This window comes from Petromyzon marinus, unplaced genomic scaffold, assembly GCF_048934315.1.
Source record: "Petromyzon marinus isolate PM22_M1 ecotype Great Lakes invasive population unplaced genomic scaffold, UKy_Petmar_22M1.pri1.0 PM_G_Scaffold_1, whole genome shotgun sequence".
In the NCBI taxonomy this organism is placed as follows: domain Eukaryota; kingdom Metazoa; phylum Chordata; class Hyperoartia; order Petromyzontiformes; family Petromyzontidae; genus Petromyzon; species Petromyzon marinus.
The window spans coordinates 11,623,387-11,643,016 of record NW_027422650.1 but is presented as its reverse complement, the minus strand read 5'-3'; the positions used below and the strand labels follow the sequence as shown (position 1 = coordinate 11,643,016).

Sequence of the window (19,630 nt, the reverse complement as noted above, 5' to 3'; positions counted from 1 at the left end):
TGTGTGAGTGTGTGTATGTGAGTGAATGTGTGAGTGTGTGTGAGTGTGTGAGTGAGTGTATGACTGTATATGGGTAGCGGTATTGTAGTTAGCGCTACATCGCGCTATGAACCCGGGGAGGGAGTGAGAAGGAGGGAGTGAGGAGGAGGAGGGAGGGGAACTTCACCTCGCCTGCTGTCGGCCGTCACTATGGAGAATGACTTCACGAACAGCGCTACCACCGAGTGTCTGGAAGAGAGAGACAGGGAGATCCAGGCTGGGTTTGGATGCAGGCTCTATCTACCGCCCCTCTCTCTCTCTCTCCACCCCTCTCTCTCGTTTGTTTCTTTTTATTTCACTTTTTAAATTATAATTTTTCTATCTACGTGACTTTAGTGAAAGAACCAAAGAATATTCACCCACTCAATCACTCACCCACTCACTAAACAGCTCACCCACCCACTCAATAATTCACTCCCCCACTCGCCCTCCCTCCCACTCACTCACTAAATAACTCATCCGCTCACCCACACTCACTCACCCACCCACCAAATCTCTCTCCACCCTCTTTCTATCTCCCTCACCTGGGATCTCTGAGTGAGAATCCCTCCACACCAAACACCTCCCCCAGGGGGTCCCCGCCACACCTCACCAGGTACGGCCTCTCTACATCGTAAAGTTGTCTCCGCTTGATGTATTGTCCCACGTAGTGGTACGCCTACGTGGGACGTACACACACACATGCACACACACACGCATGCATGCACACACACGAGTGGGTGACTGAGTGGGTGAGTAGGTGGGTGGGTGAGTGAGTGGGTGAGTGAGTGGATGAGTTAGTGAGTGGGTGGTTGAGTGATTGAGTGGGTGAGTGGGTGGGTAGGTGAGTGAGTGGGTGGTTGAGTGATTGAGTGGGTGAGTGGGTGGGTAGGTGAGTGAGTAGGTGAGTGAGTGGGTGTGTGGATCAGTGAGAGAATCAGTGAGTGAGTGGGTGGATCAGTGATTTAGTGGCATGGGCGGAAGAGATGGACTAGTCAGTGAGTGGATGGGTTAGAGGGTGAGTGGATGGGTTAGAGGGTGAGTAGAGTGAGTGGTTGGGTGAGTGAGTGGATGAGTGAGTGGTTGGATGAGTGAGTGTTAGTGTGTGGGTAAATGGAGTGGGTGAGTGGTTGGGTGAGTGGGTGGCTGAGTAGGTCAATGAATGAGTGGGTGGACGAGTGGTTGGGTGAGTGGGTGGGTGAGTGTAACGTCTGTACTATGTTGAACTTCTTTCGCACCGCACGTAGCCATCTGTGATAATCCTGCAAATCCAAATTATACAGCAGGTGTCTGGGTCGCGATAGAATCCACGACCTCCTGTACACCAGACGAGGTAGTCAACATCTCCTAGCCACCCTGATAATGATGATGGTGGGTCCCACGACCTCCTGTACACCAGGCGAGGTAGTCAACATCTCCTAGCCACGCAGATGATGATGGTGTTGGTGGCCGTGATGGGACCCACCTGCTCCCACGTGAATGTGTCGCCCTCGACACCGACCGACTGCAGCAGACGAAGCATTGCAGGCACCGGCTTCAGCTGCGTCCCAGCGGACAGAGGCATCACGGAGCCACATGTCATCACTCACACAGACACAAAGGTCCCCCGTGTAGCCTCGGCAGGCTATAGGGGCAAGTGCTGTTAGCGAAGAGAAGCACCTATCAAGGCTGCCGGCACTGTGGCACATGAGGGGGTGGGTGGCCAGCACCACGCCGAACCGCCTTTGTCTCCCCAGTGGCTTTGTTTACTACGACACACCGCTACACCAGCTACTCTTTTGAGTCAACCTAGGGGAGGCCCAGGACCGATTGTAGTGTATAGTAGTGTATATTACATTGTAGTGTATAGTAGTGCATTGTGTATAGTAGCGTATAGTACTGTAGTTTATAGTAGTGTAGGGTATAGTGTAGTGTATAGTAATGTAGTGCATAGTAGTGTAGTGTATAGTAATTGTAGTGTATAGTTGTGTATAGTGTACAGTGTATAGTTGTGTAGTGTATAGTAATGTAGTGTATAGTTGTGTATAGTGTACAGTGTATAGTTGTGAAGTGTATACTAATGTAGTGTATAGTTGTGTATAGTATAGTGTACAGTGTATAGTGTACAGTGTATAGTAGTGTATAGTATAGCGTACAGTGTATAGTATAGTGTACAGTGTATAGTATAGTGTACAGTGTATAGTGTGCAGTGTATAGTGTACAGTGTATTCATAATAAAGGTTTTTGGGTTAGATCGCATTTATTTATAAATGTGTCGTAACCCTCCACCACCCGACACGGCCAATCAGCAAAAAAAGTGTCACGTTGACAAAAGACAAATAATTCACTACTTCAGCCCACCGGTGTGTTGAAGAGTTAATCCACATTTACAGTTTGAGTACGACGTTTCGCTGGTAAATACATCCAGCATCATCAAGCAATTCGCCAGAATGGTAAAGCCCTCGCTTGCTCCCGGTTTTTATATAGAGCAGCAGGGTGACGTCATCACTTAACTCATATCAGGTGCAGCGATTAGAGGCGGAGGGGGGGGTATTGTAATTATATAATCGATTAGTAATCAGTCATTGTTTATGATTAGTAATGAGTTGTAGATTAGTAATTATTTAAATGTAATGTGTATTATTTAATAATACGCTTCCAGGCCACACTATATAAAAAACCGGGAGCAAGCGAGGGCTTTACCATTCTGGCGAATTGCTTGATGATGCTGGATGTATTTACCAGCGAAACGTCGTACTCAAACTGTAAATGTGGATTAACTCTTCAACACACCGGTGGGCTGAAGTAGTGAATTATTTGTCTTTTGTCAACGTGACACTTTTTTTGCTGATTGGCCGTGTCGGGTGGTGGAGGGTTACGACAAATTTATAAATAAACGTGATCTAACCCAAAAAACTTTATTATGAATAATATTGGTCGCGAAAGCCTACGTGTTAAACTGTACAGTGTATAGTATAGCGTACAGTGTATAGTAGTGTACAGTGTATAGTAGTACACAGAGCACCGGTGAGCCCCCCTAAAAGCGACTCACCAGAATGTTCCTGTGAGCTCCAGCAGCGGCCAGAGACAACCTGGAGTCACCGGCACTCATCACGGCAGCGGCCAGAGACAACCTGGAGTCACCGGCACTCATCACGGCAGCTGTGAGACAGCAGGAAGACAGCGACACTCGTCACGGCAGCTGTGGAGACAGCAGGAAAACAGCGACACTCGTCACGGCAGCTGTGGAGACAGCAGGAAGACAGCGACACTCGTCACGGCAGCTGTAGAGACAGCAGGAAGACAGCGACACTCGTCACGGCAGCTGTGAGACAGCAGGAAGACAGCGACACTCGTCACGGCAGCTGTGAGACGGCAGGAAGACTGCGACACTCGTCACGGCAGCTGCGGAAACAGCAGGAAGACAGCGACACTCGTCACGGCAGCTGTAGAGACAGCAGGAAGACAGCGACACTCGTCACGGCAGCTGTGGAGACAGCAGGAAGACAGCGACACTCGTCACCGCAGCTGTAGAGACAGCAGGAAGGCAGCGACACTCGTCACGGCAGCTGTAGAGACAGCATGAAGACAGCGACACTCGTCACGGCAGCTGTGAGACAGCAGGAAGACAGTGACACTCGTCACGGTAGCTGTGGAGACAGCAGGAAGACAGCGACACTCGTCACCGCAGCTGTGAGACAGCAGGAAGACAGCGACACTCGTCACGGCAGCTGTGAGACAGCAGAAAGACAGCGACACTCGTCACGGCAGCTGTGAGACAGCAGGAAGACAGCGACACTCGTCACGGCAGCTGTGGAGACAGCAGGAAGACAGCGACACTCGTCACTGTGTGTGTACACTATGTGTGTACATTGTGTGTGTAAACTGTGTGTACACTGTGTGTGTCTACACTGTGTATGTGTACACTGTGTGTGTGTACATTGTGTGTGTACACTGTATACACTGTGTGTGTGTAGTGTGTGAACACTGTGTATGTACAGTGTGTACACTGTGTGTGTGTACACTGTGTGTACACTGTATGTGTACATTGTGTGTGTACACTGTGTGTGTACACTGTATGTGTAAACTGTGTGTGTGTACATTGTGTGTGTGTGTGTACACTGTGTATACACTGTGTGTGTGTGTGTAGTGTGTTAACACTGTGTATGTACACTGTGTGTGTGTACACTGTGTGTGTGTACACTGTTTGTGTCCGCATTAAACCGAACCCCCGGCAAGGCCATCTACTTAATGACGAGAGAAAATTCACACGAAATGTCCTTTTCAATGAAGTCTTCCAGATGTAAATTGATACAAGCTTTTAATGAAGAAATAAAATCATCTAACTCAAAACACAACACAATTCAAAGATGTTTCATTTTAAAACTTCAAAACGGAGCATGGGGTACTTGCGTGAATGCGTCCTTCGTGTGCAAATGTTGTGACTTTCCTGGCCTGAAGGCCGTCAATGTGTTGGGCCATTATTGGTGCACAGCGTCTCAACAGCAGCAGTGGGGTTTGCTTCAACCGATGGTTACGAACATCCAGACGTGAATCAGCAAGGAGCATTTCTAGTCCTAGTTAGACAAAATCTACGTCAACACGTAAGACAAAACTACAATTCGTGTTGTAGAGAATGTATCTCCTCCTATACGTTTAACTTTCAAGTGGTATGCCTTGTAACTGATGAATGATCCGAGTGTGCTCCCTATTTCAAAGACAATGAGTTGCTCCAGAGGCAGACGCTTCGTGAAACACAAAAGTACCCTTTGACCTGTATCACAAGAACAACGGGTCTCACCTGAGTTCTCTGTACAGGTTACTTCCAAAACACACACACACTTTGTCCTAACATCACTTAATCAATGTGTGACCCTCAGACAAAATGTTACATGTACGCGCACAATCAGACAAGTATTCATTCTAAATTATTGACGGGCATATTAACATTGATTACTGCAGCGATATTGACTGCATCACGTTACATCGTATTAACAAGAAGTTATTTTACAAATACGCACCGTCTGCTTAACAGTGTATGTACAACGTACTATTGTTGCATCATTCAAAACGAGTAGGCCGTTGCATGCTGGGGTCTGGGTCAAAATGTAGCAAATTCTAAACATTACGCTACAAATAATAGATCACGGCACTTCGATGGCAACACAAGCAATCGTCATCAGGTGGGACAAGCACAGCAGCAAGAAGAAGAAACTGCTGGAGTAGGCGCCTACTACTTCAGCAATTTCTCTTGCTGTGGTTGTCCCACCTGATGACGATTGCTTGTGTTGTGATCTAAACGCCGTGATCTGTTATGTTTCTACCCACGTGGTGACTTTACCGAAATAACTCAAGAGTGTGGATTCCTGCAGTCACGAAAGCTTCGAAATCAAGATTGCCTACAAACTACACAACTGAGATGACGCATCAATCATCGCCCCCTACTGACAGTCTCTTGCCCACATGCAGGCCGGTGCAGGGCCACCACTCCGTGCCACACAGGGGCAGCTGCTACTTGGGGATGCTCTTCGAGCGTCTCAGACGAGATACAAAACTCCGAGTTGCCGAGGCGATTAAGCGAGCAAAGCGTAAACGCAATTATCATGAGAACATCGTGAATGCTTGGGAGCTTATTGTCTCTCGCTCCTGGTGAGAGATTGACCCAACCCACAGGTCCACAAAGACTGGCCGCTCTTACTCTGCAGGTTGAACCTAGGAAATGAGTGTTCAACTTCATATTCTTGTCATTAAAGGCCTGTGACAAAGGTGCATCTATTGTAGCGACATCGTCTCTGGCTTACACATCTACCGGGTCTCCACTTGACTTTGTATTGTCTCGGAGGAAGTCCACCCACACCTCCACTTCCACAAACTGCTGGGAGTTGCCTCGCTCTGCCTCACAGTCAGAATTCTCCTCTTGCTTCACGTTACCTCCATCAATGTGAAGGTCCCATTTTGGAGTTGAATCTTCATCTTCACATTTCACCATCACTTCTTCCCTCTTCACCATCACTTCTTCCCTCTTCACCATTACCTCTTCATATTTCACCTCGATAACTTTAAAAGTGTCCAAGCTGGGATTTTCTTCCGGTTCATGTTTCATGAGGGATGGGCTCATGGTGGCACTTTGACTTTCACAAGCCGATTTCAGACTCCACTCCTTGTGGATCTTCTGATGCTTCTGTGTTCTCTGGTGTACTTGAAGATGTGGTTGCTGTGCAAACGTTATCCCGCACGGAGTGCACCTGAAGGGTTTCTCTCCCGTGTGTGTTCTCTGGTGTACTTGAAGATTTGATGAATCTGCAAATGCCTTCCCACTGTTGTATATATAGGTGTTATGAAAATTGATGAAAATAATGAAAATTAAATGAAATTTGAGATTTGCATAATTTATCCGAAATTATGTTAATTAGTGTAATTATGTGCATAAATTATGCTGATTCGAGAGATAATCGTATTAATTTATGCGAGTGGGCGTGGTTATGATAATGCAGGTCGTTATGGATTATCAGGTCGAGCCTCGGTGACGAGGATTGTGTTATGAATTGGAATAACGCAATTAATCGTATGCAGTGACGCAGGCGTTGTGAGCGTGAATGAGAGAGAGACGATTCGACTCTGCTCTTCAATTCCGTATTATCGATAAGGATACGATTACTCTCGATTGAACATTACGGATTATGTGTGTTATGGATCATGTGGTGATAGTGTGCTTATGATAGGTCCCCAGGATTCAGATCTCATACGCAGAACAATATTATGCAGAATTTCAGGAAGAATCACACACAAACCTTCTGCTTTAATCAATTTTATTTCTAGCTAACTTATATATGAAAAACTCAATCTCGGGATTTGGAATTTCAACACAGCGTTAACACGATACCATCACGATTGCGTTGTTTCACCTCGATAGCGGCACCTGTGGTTAATTCCCGACGCGTAACGCAATCGATCGGTTGTTGAGAGAGAGATTAAAAACATGCGAACTATTCTATCAAACCTTAACTTTATAATATGCAAACTCGTATGCTTGAATTGTTACACAACACGGCACTTGGTCTTTGATTCGTATCCAATCCTTAATACATTCTGATATGCGAAGTTATTATGCTTGAAATCGTCAGCACAGTACCACGTTGATGTTCGTTCATTGATTCATAACGATTATGAATTTAAAGCGTTCGACTGTAATACTTCTAATTGCCTTATCAACACCACTCGATGGCCACAATGCTTCGTTACTTGAATTGTCACACAAAACAGCATTCGGTCACTGATCATGCGCGGCCCTTAATGCAATTATTGTCACGTTGTTAACAATAGGATGACTGATTATTATGCAACGCTACTCGTTGACAGGGCACTCCAACCAGTATTATTCTTGGAGGCACAAATATGCGTTTGAATTCGTTATTTCATTCGTGGATACCGGCAAGATTATGCAGACAGACAAATATTAACGAACGACTCAAGTATTCCTAATCAACTTCTCAACGCGACTCAATGGGTGGCGATGTTTCCTTTTGAGATCCTTATCTCGGGCCAATCTTTTAATTGATTGTGGCCAGACCCCTGACAGGGAACCGGTTGAACCCGCTCTTCAACCCCGCGAGCGGCGCTCCGTGGTGAGGAGCCAAGAATTAATCCTTGTTAATGGGTCAGTTGGTAATTTATGCGGTTAGAAGTACAGCCCCAGCACAATATTACAGAGAAAAATTATGAACACTCTTAAAAACGATGGATTATTCACTCGGTCGTTGCGATGTTTCCACAATCACGGATGGTTCAATGGCTTGAGGTTTTTAGGCTTTGTTAATGACCCGTGTGTGTGTGTGTTGAATGGTGTGAGTGGTGAAAGAGTAGGCCAATGTTCGGAATCGATTCTTTGCGTCAAGCAGACGTCTGGTTTGTGTGTAGTGGGGGGCAGTGTATCATACGTATCAGTTGATTCTTCTTTCAGTAGTTGGTTCGGACTCGACGGACGTTGGTGAACGAGTAGATGCGTTGTTGTAGCTGAGATGACCGTCTGGTAGACGGCGTTAGAAGCACGCCCGCAGCGGCGCGCTGGTGCTGATGGCTGGTGCTGATGGCACGCTGGTGGCGCGCGCTTCCTCTCCTTGAAGACGCGCGAACGCGCCCGTGCTGGTTCGCTGATAGCAGTTTCTCTCCACTGCTGGCTGAGCTGCTGCACGCTCTTGCTTGGCGTTGCTGGCCGCGCTCTTTCTCCTTGAAGATGCGCGAACGCGCCCGTGCTGATTCGCTGACAGCAGTTTCCTCCACTGCTGGATGAGCTACGCCGGCGCGCGCTCTTTCCGCTGCTGTAGTAGCTGACGCTGCGCTCGCGAGCGACAGGTCAAGTTTTTCTTCTGCTGAGTTGAGTTGAGATGAGTCTTCTTCTGTTGAGCTGAGTTGAGATGAGTCTTCTTCTGTTGAGCTGAGTTGAGATGAGTCTTCTTCTGTTGAGCTGCCCCCGAGGGCTGATGAGTTGGCCCCGAGGGCTGATGAGCTGGTTTCAATGCTGAAACGGCTCCTTTTTATGCCAAAAATCTCTCCCCTTCTCGGCTCCCCCTCACGAGGTGGAGCTATCTTTGATCTGATCGTATGTCGGTGGGGGGGGTTCGTGTGTCGGTGGTGGGGGGGGTTCGTGTGTCAGTGTGTATGTTTGTGTGTGTGTCATTTATGACACGGTCCTGTTCGGGTCTTTCCTCAAGCCATAAACATCAAGACAACAGACACCTCGATTCATCTCGGTGGCGTCTGGTTGTCTGATCCCTCCACCCAGAGAGAGGGGCGGGTTCCCCCCCCCCTTTTCCGTTCACGTTCCGACGCACAAAGAAATGGTTAAGATTTTTTTTAAGTTTAACATTTCACATCACAGTTGGTATCTTATCATACACAGTTATGATCCTGCTTGTGATTGATAGTATTTGATTTATTTCCAAGTGAAGATGCTCTTCCGAGCGTATGCATTTTATCACGTGCTGCAGGGAAAGACAAAGGTGGCCGGGATCTTCCCATCTCTCTATACTTTGCAAATATCATTTCGACTCCATGTTCGCCACGACTCGTGTTTGTAACTACGTCCTCCCGACACCTCTCGGTTTACCGAGGTTCGAATTGTTATGATGGAATTATTAAAAAGAAAAATAATTTTCATCCTGAGTTTAAGAGGTCTGTTTCCAGATTGTTGGAATCCATATCCCTTGGTTCTGTAAGGTTCTATAATGGAATATCGTTTAAGGTTAACACATTATTATTAATGTTATTTTGCAATTTCTTTAAAACTTGTTTGTCTGGTTGCCGTGTGTGGGGTGGGGTGTGTCTCCTCATCAAACCCGGCTGGCTTTTCCAGATGGCCCCTTGTGATAAGGTGTAATTCCTGCTTCTCCGCGCTGTGAGAGAGACAAAGATGGTCGGGGTTGCTTGGGATATTGTTTAAACTCTTTCGTAAGTTTGCCCGTTCGCCTCATTCCTTCTCGATAACCTTTGATGTGACTCGGTATTTTGTCTCCAAGCTTTGCTTTAACAGTAAAAGTATTAAAGGTGAAAATCATTTGATAGCGAATTAATTATTGGATAATAATTCACTGATGTGTCTGGTGGCCTGTTCTTAATTGGAGTGAGCGTTAGGCTCGCTACTTTTATCTTATTCTTGTTGTTGCCTTTTAATTTTTTTTGTTGTTGTTTTACTGGAAAATAAGGAAAAGAATATGTATACGATTTACCCTGTTGGCGTCTGGTGTCTGCTCTCTTGGTGTTCTGACCTCGGAGGGACCTTTCCTAAGGGGCCCATCAAACTCTTGTTCATCTGGAGATTTTCGCCGATAGCTGTTACATCCTCGCCTTGAGAGTTTTATTATTTCTTTATTCTTTAATGGTCTGTTTATGACCGACATCTGGTTTTTCGTGTTTCTGGCTTACTGGTTTGATTCATTAAAAAAAATATATATATTGTTTGTCACGAAAGAAAGGAAAAAGAAATCTAGGTGTATGCATCCGTAAATATTCTTATGGATATTAATTGTGGAAAAAGGGCCGTATACAACACCACACACACTGCACTTGAAGGGTTTCTCTCCTGTGTGAGTTCTCTGGTGTTCTACAAGATTAGACTGTGCAAACGCCGTCCCACACACAGTGCACTTGAAGGGTTTGTCTCCCGTGTGTGTTCTCTGGTGTATTACAAGAGCAGATGAATGTGCAAACGCCTTCCCACACACACTGCACTTGAAGGGTTTCTCTCCCGTGTGTGTTCTCTGGTGTATTACAAGAGTAGATGAATGTGCAAACGGATACCCACACACACTGCACTTGAAGGGTTTCTCTCCCGTGTGTGTTCTCTGGTGTTCTACAAGATTAGATGACTGTGCAAACGCCTTCCCACACACACTGCACTTGAAGGGTTTCTCTCCCGTGTGTGTTCTCTGGTGTATTACAAGAGCAGATGAACGTGGAAACGCCTTCCCACACAGACTGCACCTGAAGGGTTTCTCTCCCGTGTGTTCTCTGGTGTTCTACTAGAGTAGATGAATGTGCAAACGCCATCCCACACACACTGCACTTGAAGGGTTTCTCTCCTGTGTGAGTTCTCTTGTGCCGTGTGAAATTTCCAGTACGATCCGTGCTGTATGCACACCGGTCGCATTGTTGCCTTGTCCTACCGAGCTGCGCTGAGTGCATTTGCTCCATCAGACCAATTCTGCAGAGGAAGCGTCAGAAGAAGCGTCAGCTGCAGACAGAAAAAAATAATATCCACACCATCTACACGTCAGTATCGAGGCACAGAGGAAAGCATATATACACAGTAACACGTGACTTACACGTCTATACTTATTCATATAATCATGATATAGTGGAAAAGTGTCCCAAATTCATCACACGGGCTGTTATGGCACACAATGAGAGGGCAAATGGTTATAAACATGCCTGGAAGCCCTCGTATCTTCAAAATGAATGTTCACCAAAAACTCCGAGCACACAATTTCAGCTGTCTGGCAACAAAAGGAATATTTATGAAAGCTAAATTCAGCTGACATAGCAAAGGGTGTTTAAATAATACTGTTTGTGTTATGAAGAAATGCATAAATTAATGTTCAATCGCAACTTAGAGGTGTGAAGCCAGGCACAGATGTCCTTGAATGCTGGGATGAACAGATCCGACTTCAGCTGCACGTGTGTGCTGTGTTAACTTCCTGACTCCATTCTTATAAAGAGTTGCAGAGGAAAACAAAAAGAAACTATTGTTTTGATATAACCTCCGTGCTCAATAGAGTTAATAGACTTTACTGCAAACACAAACTTGACACTGTCACACACTCAGAGGCGGAGCCAGGATTTTCAGGTAAGGGGGGAAACCCCTCCAGCAATGAAAAATGATAGGAGTTGTTAGTAAGTAAGGAGTTGTTGGTAAGGAGTTGTTAGTAAGTAAGGAGTTGTTAGTAAGGAGTTGTTAGTGAGGAGTTGTTAGTAAGGAGTTGTCAGTAAGGAGTTGTTAGTAAGGAGTTGTTAGTAAGTAAGGAGTTGTTAGTAAGGAGTTGTTAGTAAGTAATGACTTGTCCCTTACTTTTTATTCGACGCGTGTGATCGGCATTGCACTCGCTGAAGGTGTTTGCCTTCAGGGAAGTCGTGTACTGTATACGCAACTGCGCAAAATTCTGTGAGCCACTTATAACTGCTTTGCCGTTACTTATTGCCAATTATGGACTCGGACTGTTGTACTCTCATAGAGTCCCTGGCACGTAATAATATGCCACACGGTGGCAGTGGGGGTCGCAAAATGCTGATTTATCTATATATATGAAAGGGAAATGTGTGGATACATGTGTCTGTTCGAAATGTTTAGCATACTTCCCAACGTGCCACACACTTGAAATTTGGCATGTGGGTATGTTCCATACTGTACACAATGTAAAAAATGTAAAAAGTATTTTGTATTTTTTTTTTGGGGGGGGGGGGGGAAATGACCATGAAGTGTCTGCCGTCAACCCGCAACACCTCTGAGTCAAGCGCTCTGCAATGCTTAGAGCTGTTAACAGCGTGCCGGGAGATTTTAGTTGGCGCTTCGCTCCTGGCCGATGAAGCCATTGGCTTCTCGGAGTTCAACACACATCCTCCGTGCGAAGAACGGGTAGAACTGCTATCTAAAATATGAAGCAGAACATTCCATCTGTTTGTTTGTGCGAAGCAGCAAAAACCTCTCCAACGCTGAGCTCTGGCGTCGTGAAAATTTGCACGGCTGACGCTGTCTGTAATTTCTAAGTGAACGTGACTATTTTCAGCTCGCCACGTCATTATTCCCTTCCCCGAGTGGCCAAAATCGACCTTACGTAGAAGTGCGTTAGGGTTGAATTTCCTTGAGTGAAAACATCCGATTTAGGTAAATTTATTTGTTTCGGCTTTTTTCTTTCTTGCAAGCATCAATTTTTTCCAGGGTTTTTCAGTGAAATAGAAGGGAATGTGAAGTTAATCCAAGACAAGAATCCAAGTCCCGGGCGAAGCTGGGTAGTGAAGCTCGTTACTAATAAACCTCAATGATCCTATCAAAATGAGGGATTTCTATCGGATCGTTGGGGAAGCACGTGCCACCCTACCCCCCACTGGCTCCACCACTGTCACACACTGGCATGGTTCACAGGTGGTGGTGTGTCCAGACCCACGCCTGGCCACCTTCACCTGCTCAGTAGTAATGCTTCCTCACTCCACCAAGTAGTTGAGGATCAATCAACACAGCCGAGGCTGCGTGTCTCTCTCCCCGTGGTCGTGTGGATTTCCTTCCCGATCCCCCGGTTTCCCCTCTACATGTAGAGAATGAACACCGCCAAGCGTCTAGAGTGAACACCGCCACGCGTCTAGAGTGAACACCGCCACGCGTCTAGAGTGAACACCACCAAACGTCTAGAGTGAACACCACCAAGTGTCTAGAGTGAACACCACCAAGCGTCTAGAGCAGTGGTTCTTAACCTGGGTTCGATCGAACCCCAGGGGTTCGGTGAGTCGATCTCAGGGGTTCGGCAGAGCCCCCGCCACGGAGGTCCGGACACACTTGAATTATTGTGTAAATTTGTGATGACACACACGGCCCGCTTGGCCATCACTGGCTGCAGATGATCATGCTACACTGCTTGGCCAATCAGCGCTGCGGGGAATTTAGTGCGTACTCAGTAGTCAACGTGTGACTGTTGTTGTCGTACGTCGTGTGATTTCTTTAATATTTTATCCATACTATGTTGGGCAAAAGAAGAAAGTGGTCGGACGAATATGTACAACATGGATTCTCATGTATCACGGAACGTGATGGGAGTGAGCGTCCTATCTGCATGATTTGCAACGCCAAGTTGAGCAACTCTAGTCTTGCACCGGCAAAACTAAAGGAACACTTCTTGAAGCTGCATGGAGACGGGGAATACAAGAACACAACACTTGCTGAATTCAGGGTGAAGAGAGCCAGATTCGATGAAAGGGCCACTCTGCCTGCTCTTGGATTTGTACCTGTTAACAAACCGATCCTGACAGCATCGTACGAAGTTGCTTACCTGATCGCAAAGCAGGGCAAGCCACACACCATTGGTGAAACACTTGTGAAACCAGCTGCATTAAAGATGGCGAATCTGATACTCGGAACAGCGGCCGAAGGTAAATTATCCCAAATTCCCCTTTCAAATGACACCGTCAGTGACAGAATAGAAGACATGAGTAAAGACATCTTGGCTCAAGTAGTCGCGGATCTGATTTCAAGCCCGGCAAAATTCAGCCTTCAACTCGACGAAACCACAGACGTTTCTGATCTAAGCCAGCTTGCTGTTTTTGTACGCTATGTGAAAGACGACATGATAAAAGAAGAGTTTTTATTTTGTAAGCCTCTTACAACAACAACAACGAAGGCAGCCGATGTGAAGAAGCTTGTGGATGACTTCTTCAGAGACAACAATCTTTCATGGGATATGGTTTCTGCAGTTTGTACGGACGGAGCTCCAGTCATGCTGGGAAGAAAGTCTGGTTTTGGTGCGCTAGTAAAGGCCGATGCACCACACATCATTGTGACGCATTGTATTCTGCACAGGCATGCGTTGGCAACAAAAACCTTACCTCCAAAAATGGCAGAAGTATTAAAAACTGTGGTGGAATGTGTGAACTATGTGCGAAAAAGTGCTCTGAGGCACCGCATCTTCAGTGAGCTGTGTAAAGAAATGGGCTCTGAATTTGAGGTACTTCTGCTCCATTCTAATATTCGGTGGTTATCCCGGGGACAGGTGCTGAATCGTGTTTTTGCCATGCGTGTGGAATTAGCCCTGTTTTTGCAAGAGCACCAACACTGCCATGCAGATTGCTTCAAAAATCCTGAGTTCATTCTCATTTTAGCGTACATGGCTGATATATTCGCAGCTCTCAATCATCTCAATCAGCAGATGCAGGGTGGTGGAGTCAATATCATGGAAGCGGAAGAACACCTGAAGGCTTTTTAAAAAAAGCTACCGTTATGGAAACGACGAACAGAGAACAATAACTTCGCAAACTTCCCGCTTCTGGACGACTGTGCAAGTAAGATCGAAGATGTGTCTGGAATCGGAGATATTTCTGTATCCACGGAACTGAAGCAAACAATTGCCACGCACTTAGATGAGCTTGCAAAGTCTCTCGACGGATATTTCCCTACAAGAGAGTCATATCCAGCATGGGTGAGACAGCCGTTCACGTTTGCTGTTGAAACAGCAGATGTCAATGATGAATTCCTCGACGAAATCATTGAAATTCAGCAGAGCCAGGTTCAACAGCAACTCTTCAGAACAACAACGCTCTCAACGTTTTGGTGTCGACAAATGAACAAGTATCCAGTTATTGCTAAGAAAGCCCTGGATTTTTTTACACCATTTGTTACAACATATCTTTGTGAGCAATCCTTTTCGAGGATGCTGGACATAAAAACGAAGAAAAGGAACAGACTTTGCTGTGAAAATGACATGAGAGTGGCACTTGCCAAGGTGAAGCCACGCATATCTGAACTGATCTCTCAAAGGCAACAGCAGAAGTCACATTGATTTCCAGGTATGTAATTTGTTGTGAGTTTATGCATTGTGTTGGTTTTATTCTTTGAACAAGGTAATGTTCATGCACGGCTCATTTTGTGTACCAGTAAAAAACATATCTACGTCTTGAATTTGAAAAAAATCACATTTTATTTTTCACTAAAGAGGGGTTCGGTGAATGCGCATATGAAACTGGTGGGGTTCGGTACCTCCAACAAGGTTAAGAACCACTGGTCTAGAGTGAACACCACCACGTGTCTAGAGTGAACACCACTAAGCGTCTAGAGTGAACACCACTACGTGTCTAGAGTGAACACCACCACGTGTCTAGAGTGAACACCGCCACGCATCTAGAGAATGAACACCGCCACGCGTCTAGAGTGAACACCGCCACGCGTCTAGAGTGAACACCACTACGCGTCTAGAGTGAACACCGCCACGCATCTAGAGTGAACACCGCCACGTGTCTAGAGTGAACACCACCACGTGTCTAGAGTGAACACCGCCACGTGTCTAGAGTGAACACCACCACGCTGTTGACAAGCCCCACCTTGTTGATATTGTTGTTGTTGTGGGCAGGTTGCTTCTGTAAACAAGGGCGGTACAGCAGCTCAACGTGGGCGTGGCCTGGTACAAAATAAAAAAAAACTGTGAATATTTAAAACAAAACAAAGTTACAAAGTAGCGAGCCAGGTGAAGAGAAATGAAAACTTAAGATGCTCTTTGGTTCTTTCGGTAAAGTCACGTAGGGAAATTTAATTAATTAATAGTTTCAGTTTCATTTATTTGGTATAGACCTGTGAGCCATTCGGCTCTTGAATTGGGTGCAACCACAACAAACAAAAAACATGAACAAGAAAACATCTTGAAGTGACTATGTGTGACTGTGCAAACATAAAATCCAGGGAAAAACAGCAAAATATTCCACAAAAAGCACCGTACACCAACGCTGTGTGCACATAGCATGCGACGTTTCAATTGCAACACAAGCAATCATCATCAGGTACAAATGCAAGAGAAAACAAACCTAGTAAACTTAGAAATGTAATGCAATACAACACAGAGTCGGCCAACATAACAGTCAACACCCCACCTGGTTGATAACGTTCTTCCAAAGGTTGCTCAATTTGAAAGAGAGACAAAAGACAGACACGGAGACACACAGAGAGAGATATAACACAGAGAAACACAGAGAGATACACACATACAGTGAGGGAAAAAAGTATTTGATCCCCTGCTGATTTTGTACGTTTGCCCACTGACAAAGAAATGATCAGTCTAATTTTAATGGTAGGTTTATTTGAACAGTGAGAGACAGAATAACAAAAAAAATCCAGATAAACGCATGTCAAAAACGTTATAAATTGATTTGCATTTTAATGAGGGAAAAAAGTATTTGACCCCTCTGCAAAACATGATTTAGTACTTGGTGGCAAAACCCTTGTTGGCAATAACAGAGGTCAGACGTTTCTTGTAGTTGGCCACCAGGTTTGCACACATCGCAGGAGGGATTTTGTCCCACTCCTCTGTGCAGATCTTCTCCAAGTCATTAAGGTTTCGAGGCTGACGTTTGGAAACTCGAACCTTCAGCTCCCTCCACAGATTTTCTATGGGATTAAGGTCTGGAGACTGGCTAGGCCACTCCAGGACCTTAATGTACTTCTTCTCGAGCCACTCCTTTGTTGCCTTGGCCCTGTGTTTTGGGTCATTGTCATGCTGGAATACCCATCCACGACCCATTTTCAATGCCCTGGCTGAGGGAAGGAGTTTCTCACCCAAAATTTGACGGTACATGGCCCCGTCCATCGTCCCTTTGATGCGGTGAAGTTGTCCTGTCCCCTCAGCAGAAAAACACCCTCAAAGCATAATGTTTCCACCTCCATGTTTGACGGTGGGGATGGTGTTCTTGGGGTCATAGGCAGCATTCCTCCTCCTCCAAACACAGCGAGTTGAGTTGATGCCAAAGAGCTCCATTTTGGTCTCATCCGACCAAAACACTTTCACCCAGTTGTCCTCTGAATCATTCAGATGTTCATTGGCAAACTTCAGACGGGCATGTATATGTGCTTTCTTGAGCAGGGGGACCTTGCGGGTGCTGCAGGATTTCAGTCCTTCACGGTGAAGCGTGTTATCAATTGTTTTCTTGGTGACTATGGTCCCAGCTGCCTTGAGATCTTTGACAAGATCCTCCCGTGTAGTTCTGGGCTGATTCTTCACCGTTCTCATGATCATTGCAACTTCACGAGGTGAGATCTTGCATGGAACCCCAGGCCGAAGGAGATTGACAGTTTTTTTGTGTTTCTTCCATTTGCGAATGATCGCACCAACTGTTGTCACCTTCTCACCAAGCTGCTTGGCAATGGTCTTGTAGCCCATTCCAGCCTTGTGTCGGTCTACAATCTTGTCCCTGACATCCTTGGAGAGCTCTTTGGTCTTGGCCATGGTGGAGAGTTTGGAATCTGATTGATTGATTGCTTCTGTGGACAGGTGTCTTTTAGACAGGTAACAAGCTGAGATTAGGAGCACTCCCTTTAAGAGTGTGCTCCTAATCTCAGCTCGTTACCTGTATAAAAGACACCTGGGAGCCAGAAATCTTTCTGATTGAGAGGGGGTCAAATACTTATTTCCCTCATTAAAATGCGAATCAATTTATAACATTTTTGACATGCGTTTTTCTGGATTTTCTTGTTGTTATTCTGTCTCTCACTGTTCAAATAAACCTAACATTAAAATTATAGACTGATCATTTCCTTGTCAGTGGGCAAACGTACAAAATCAGCAGGGGATCAAATACTTTTTTCCCTCACTGTACGCACAGAGAAACAACGCCTCTGTGTTGAGGCCTTAAATAGAGAGAGAGAGGCAGAGAGAGAGAGGGGAGGGGTGTAGAGAAATCCGCGAGTCAATGCAAGGCCGTAGCCATGGAGTCAACATTGGGGGGGAACAAATCTACCAGGGGGTCTGGGGTCCCCCCCCCCCAGAAAAAAATCTAAATTTGAAAACTAATTTCCTGACATTTCCTAAAATATTGAAAAATTTCACTAACACATGGGATGGAATGTTTTTGTTATTTGATACAATCATGTATAATATTGTATTGTATTACATTGCTCTGTTTTTACTTTTTAACTTTTCTTGTTTCATAGTATATAATGGCAGAGATTAGGGATTCATAAAGTACAACACAATCATATAAACACAAATCTACGCATTGTTATATGAAGACAAGTCCACATTTTGTGGCCAAGGTTTAGCAAATTGTTTTTATTAACATAGCATAGCAATTATTATTTAAAAAATATATATTTTTATAGCAATATATTGGGGGGGCATTTTGACCATATTTGATTATTGTGGGGGGATATGTCCCCCACCAATATATATTATAATTATTATAACATATTATAATTATTATAATATATTATAATTACGGCCTTGTGTCAATAAGAGATTTGGAACTTTGGTGACTGCAGTAAATAATAATAACACGAGGACACGCAGAGAGAGAGAAAGCACACTTATATTCTTGATTATTTCGGTAAAGTCACCACCATGTAGAAGGGAAACAATAAAATAAAAAATATATAAAACAATAAAATTATCACGACATTTCGACTGCAACACAATCATCATCAGGTGTGAAAACCACAGCAAGAAAAACCACAGCAAGAACATTTTCTTGCAGTCGAAACGTCGTGACAATTTTATTGTTTCATATTTTTATTATTTTATATTTTTATTATTTTATTGTTTCCCTTCTACGTGGTGACTTTACCGAAAGAACCAAGAATATGAATCCCTGCAGTCACGAAAGCTTTAAATCAAAAGCACACTTAATCAAACAAACTGAGTAAAACTTGGAAATGTAATGCAATGCAACACAGAGAGTCGGTCAACACACAATAAACGCATAGCCTGGTAGATTACTTTCTTACAAAGATTGCTCAACTAAGCGAGATAATTGAAGCAAACGCGATCAGGCGAGGGCAGGAGGCAAGGCCCCGCGTGGCTAGGCCCCGCGTTGTAAAGTTCCAACCTGGACATCGATTCCCATGCTCGCTGCTACTCAACTGACATCCCTACGAGAGAGAGCGAGGCTCTACCTTGGTAAACAACAACCACCACCACAACCACCACGACCACCACCACAACCGCGATGAGAATTTCTCACCTCGGATTTCAGTTCATGCGCGGAGCGGCAGATTTCTGTTACCTCGTGACGTCACGCAGCAGCAGGAGGTGACGTCACTTGCGTGGTACAAGAACACTCCCCTCCCGCAATGAGCGGGTCTTAATTTAAATAAATTATGTTAATGAGCCGGCCCATACGTGGAGGGATGTGGCGTGGGTGCTGAACCCGTCGCAATAAACTCGCGACGGTCGACACGAACACATTATGTTAATGAGCCGCCAGTCACCGGGCGTAGCTTTGCCCAAATAAGGATTGTACTTGAACAGATAACGGAAGTGACCCAGGCAGAGGTGACGTCACGCTCAAGGGCGCGGTAGACGGGGTGGGGTGAATACCTTGGTGACATGACGTCACTAGCGAGGGACACCTCCCCCTGGCGTTTCACGCCGATGAGGTGATGCTGAGTAGTGACGTCACA

General features: G+C 45.3%; 1 protein-coding gene across 1 annotated transcript; it reads right to left on the bottom strand.

Annotated features, from left to right (window-relative positions):
• Positions 1 to 559: 559 nt before the first annotated feature.
• LOC142908559 (E3 ubiquitin-protein ligase Mdm2-like) lies at positions 560 to 19,248 on the bottom strand. Its single transcript, XM_076059319.1, has 6 exons — positions 19,192 to 19,248; positions 15,571 to 15,647; positions 10,634 to 10,696; positions 3,050 to 3,159; positions 1,484 to 1,558; positions 560 to 697 (listed from the first exon to the last, which is right to left on the bottom strand). Exons 4-6 carry the CDS (start codon positions 3,149 to 3,151, stop codon positions 560 to 562), a joined length of 315 nt encoding a protein of 104 aa, XP_075915434.1. The 5' UTR covers positions 3,152 to 3,159; positions 10,634 to 10,696; positions 15,571 to 15,647; positions 19,192 to 19,248.
• Between the last annotated feature and the right edge of the window lie 382 nt (positions 19,249 to 19,630).

Excerpts from the sequence above, each read along its gene's own strand:
- LOC142908559 (XM_076059319.1), bottom strand. The coding sequence starts at position 3,151 with ATGAGTGCCGGTGACTCCAGGTTGTCTCTGGCCGCTGCCGTGATGAGT. Across the intron at positions 1,559-3,049 it reads GAGCTCACAGGAACATTCTG|CTGAAGCCGGTGCCTGCAAT; the intron begins GTGAGTCGCTTT and ends GCTGGGACGCAG. Across the intron at positions 698-1,483 it reads ACACATTCACGTGGGAGCAG|GCGTACCACTACGTGGGACA; the intron begins GTGGGTCCCATC and ends CGTCCCACGTAG.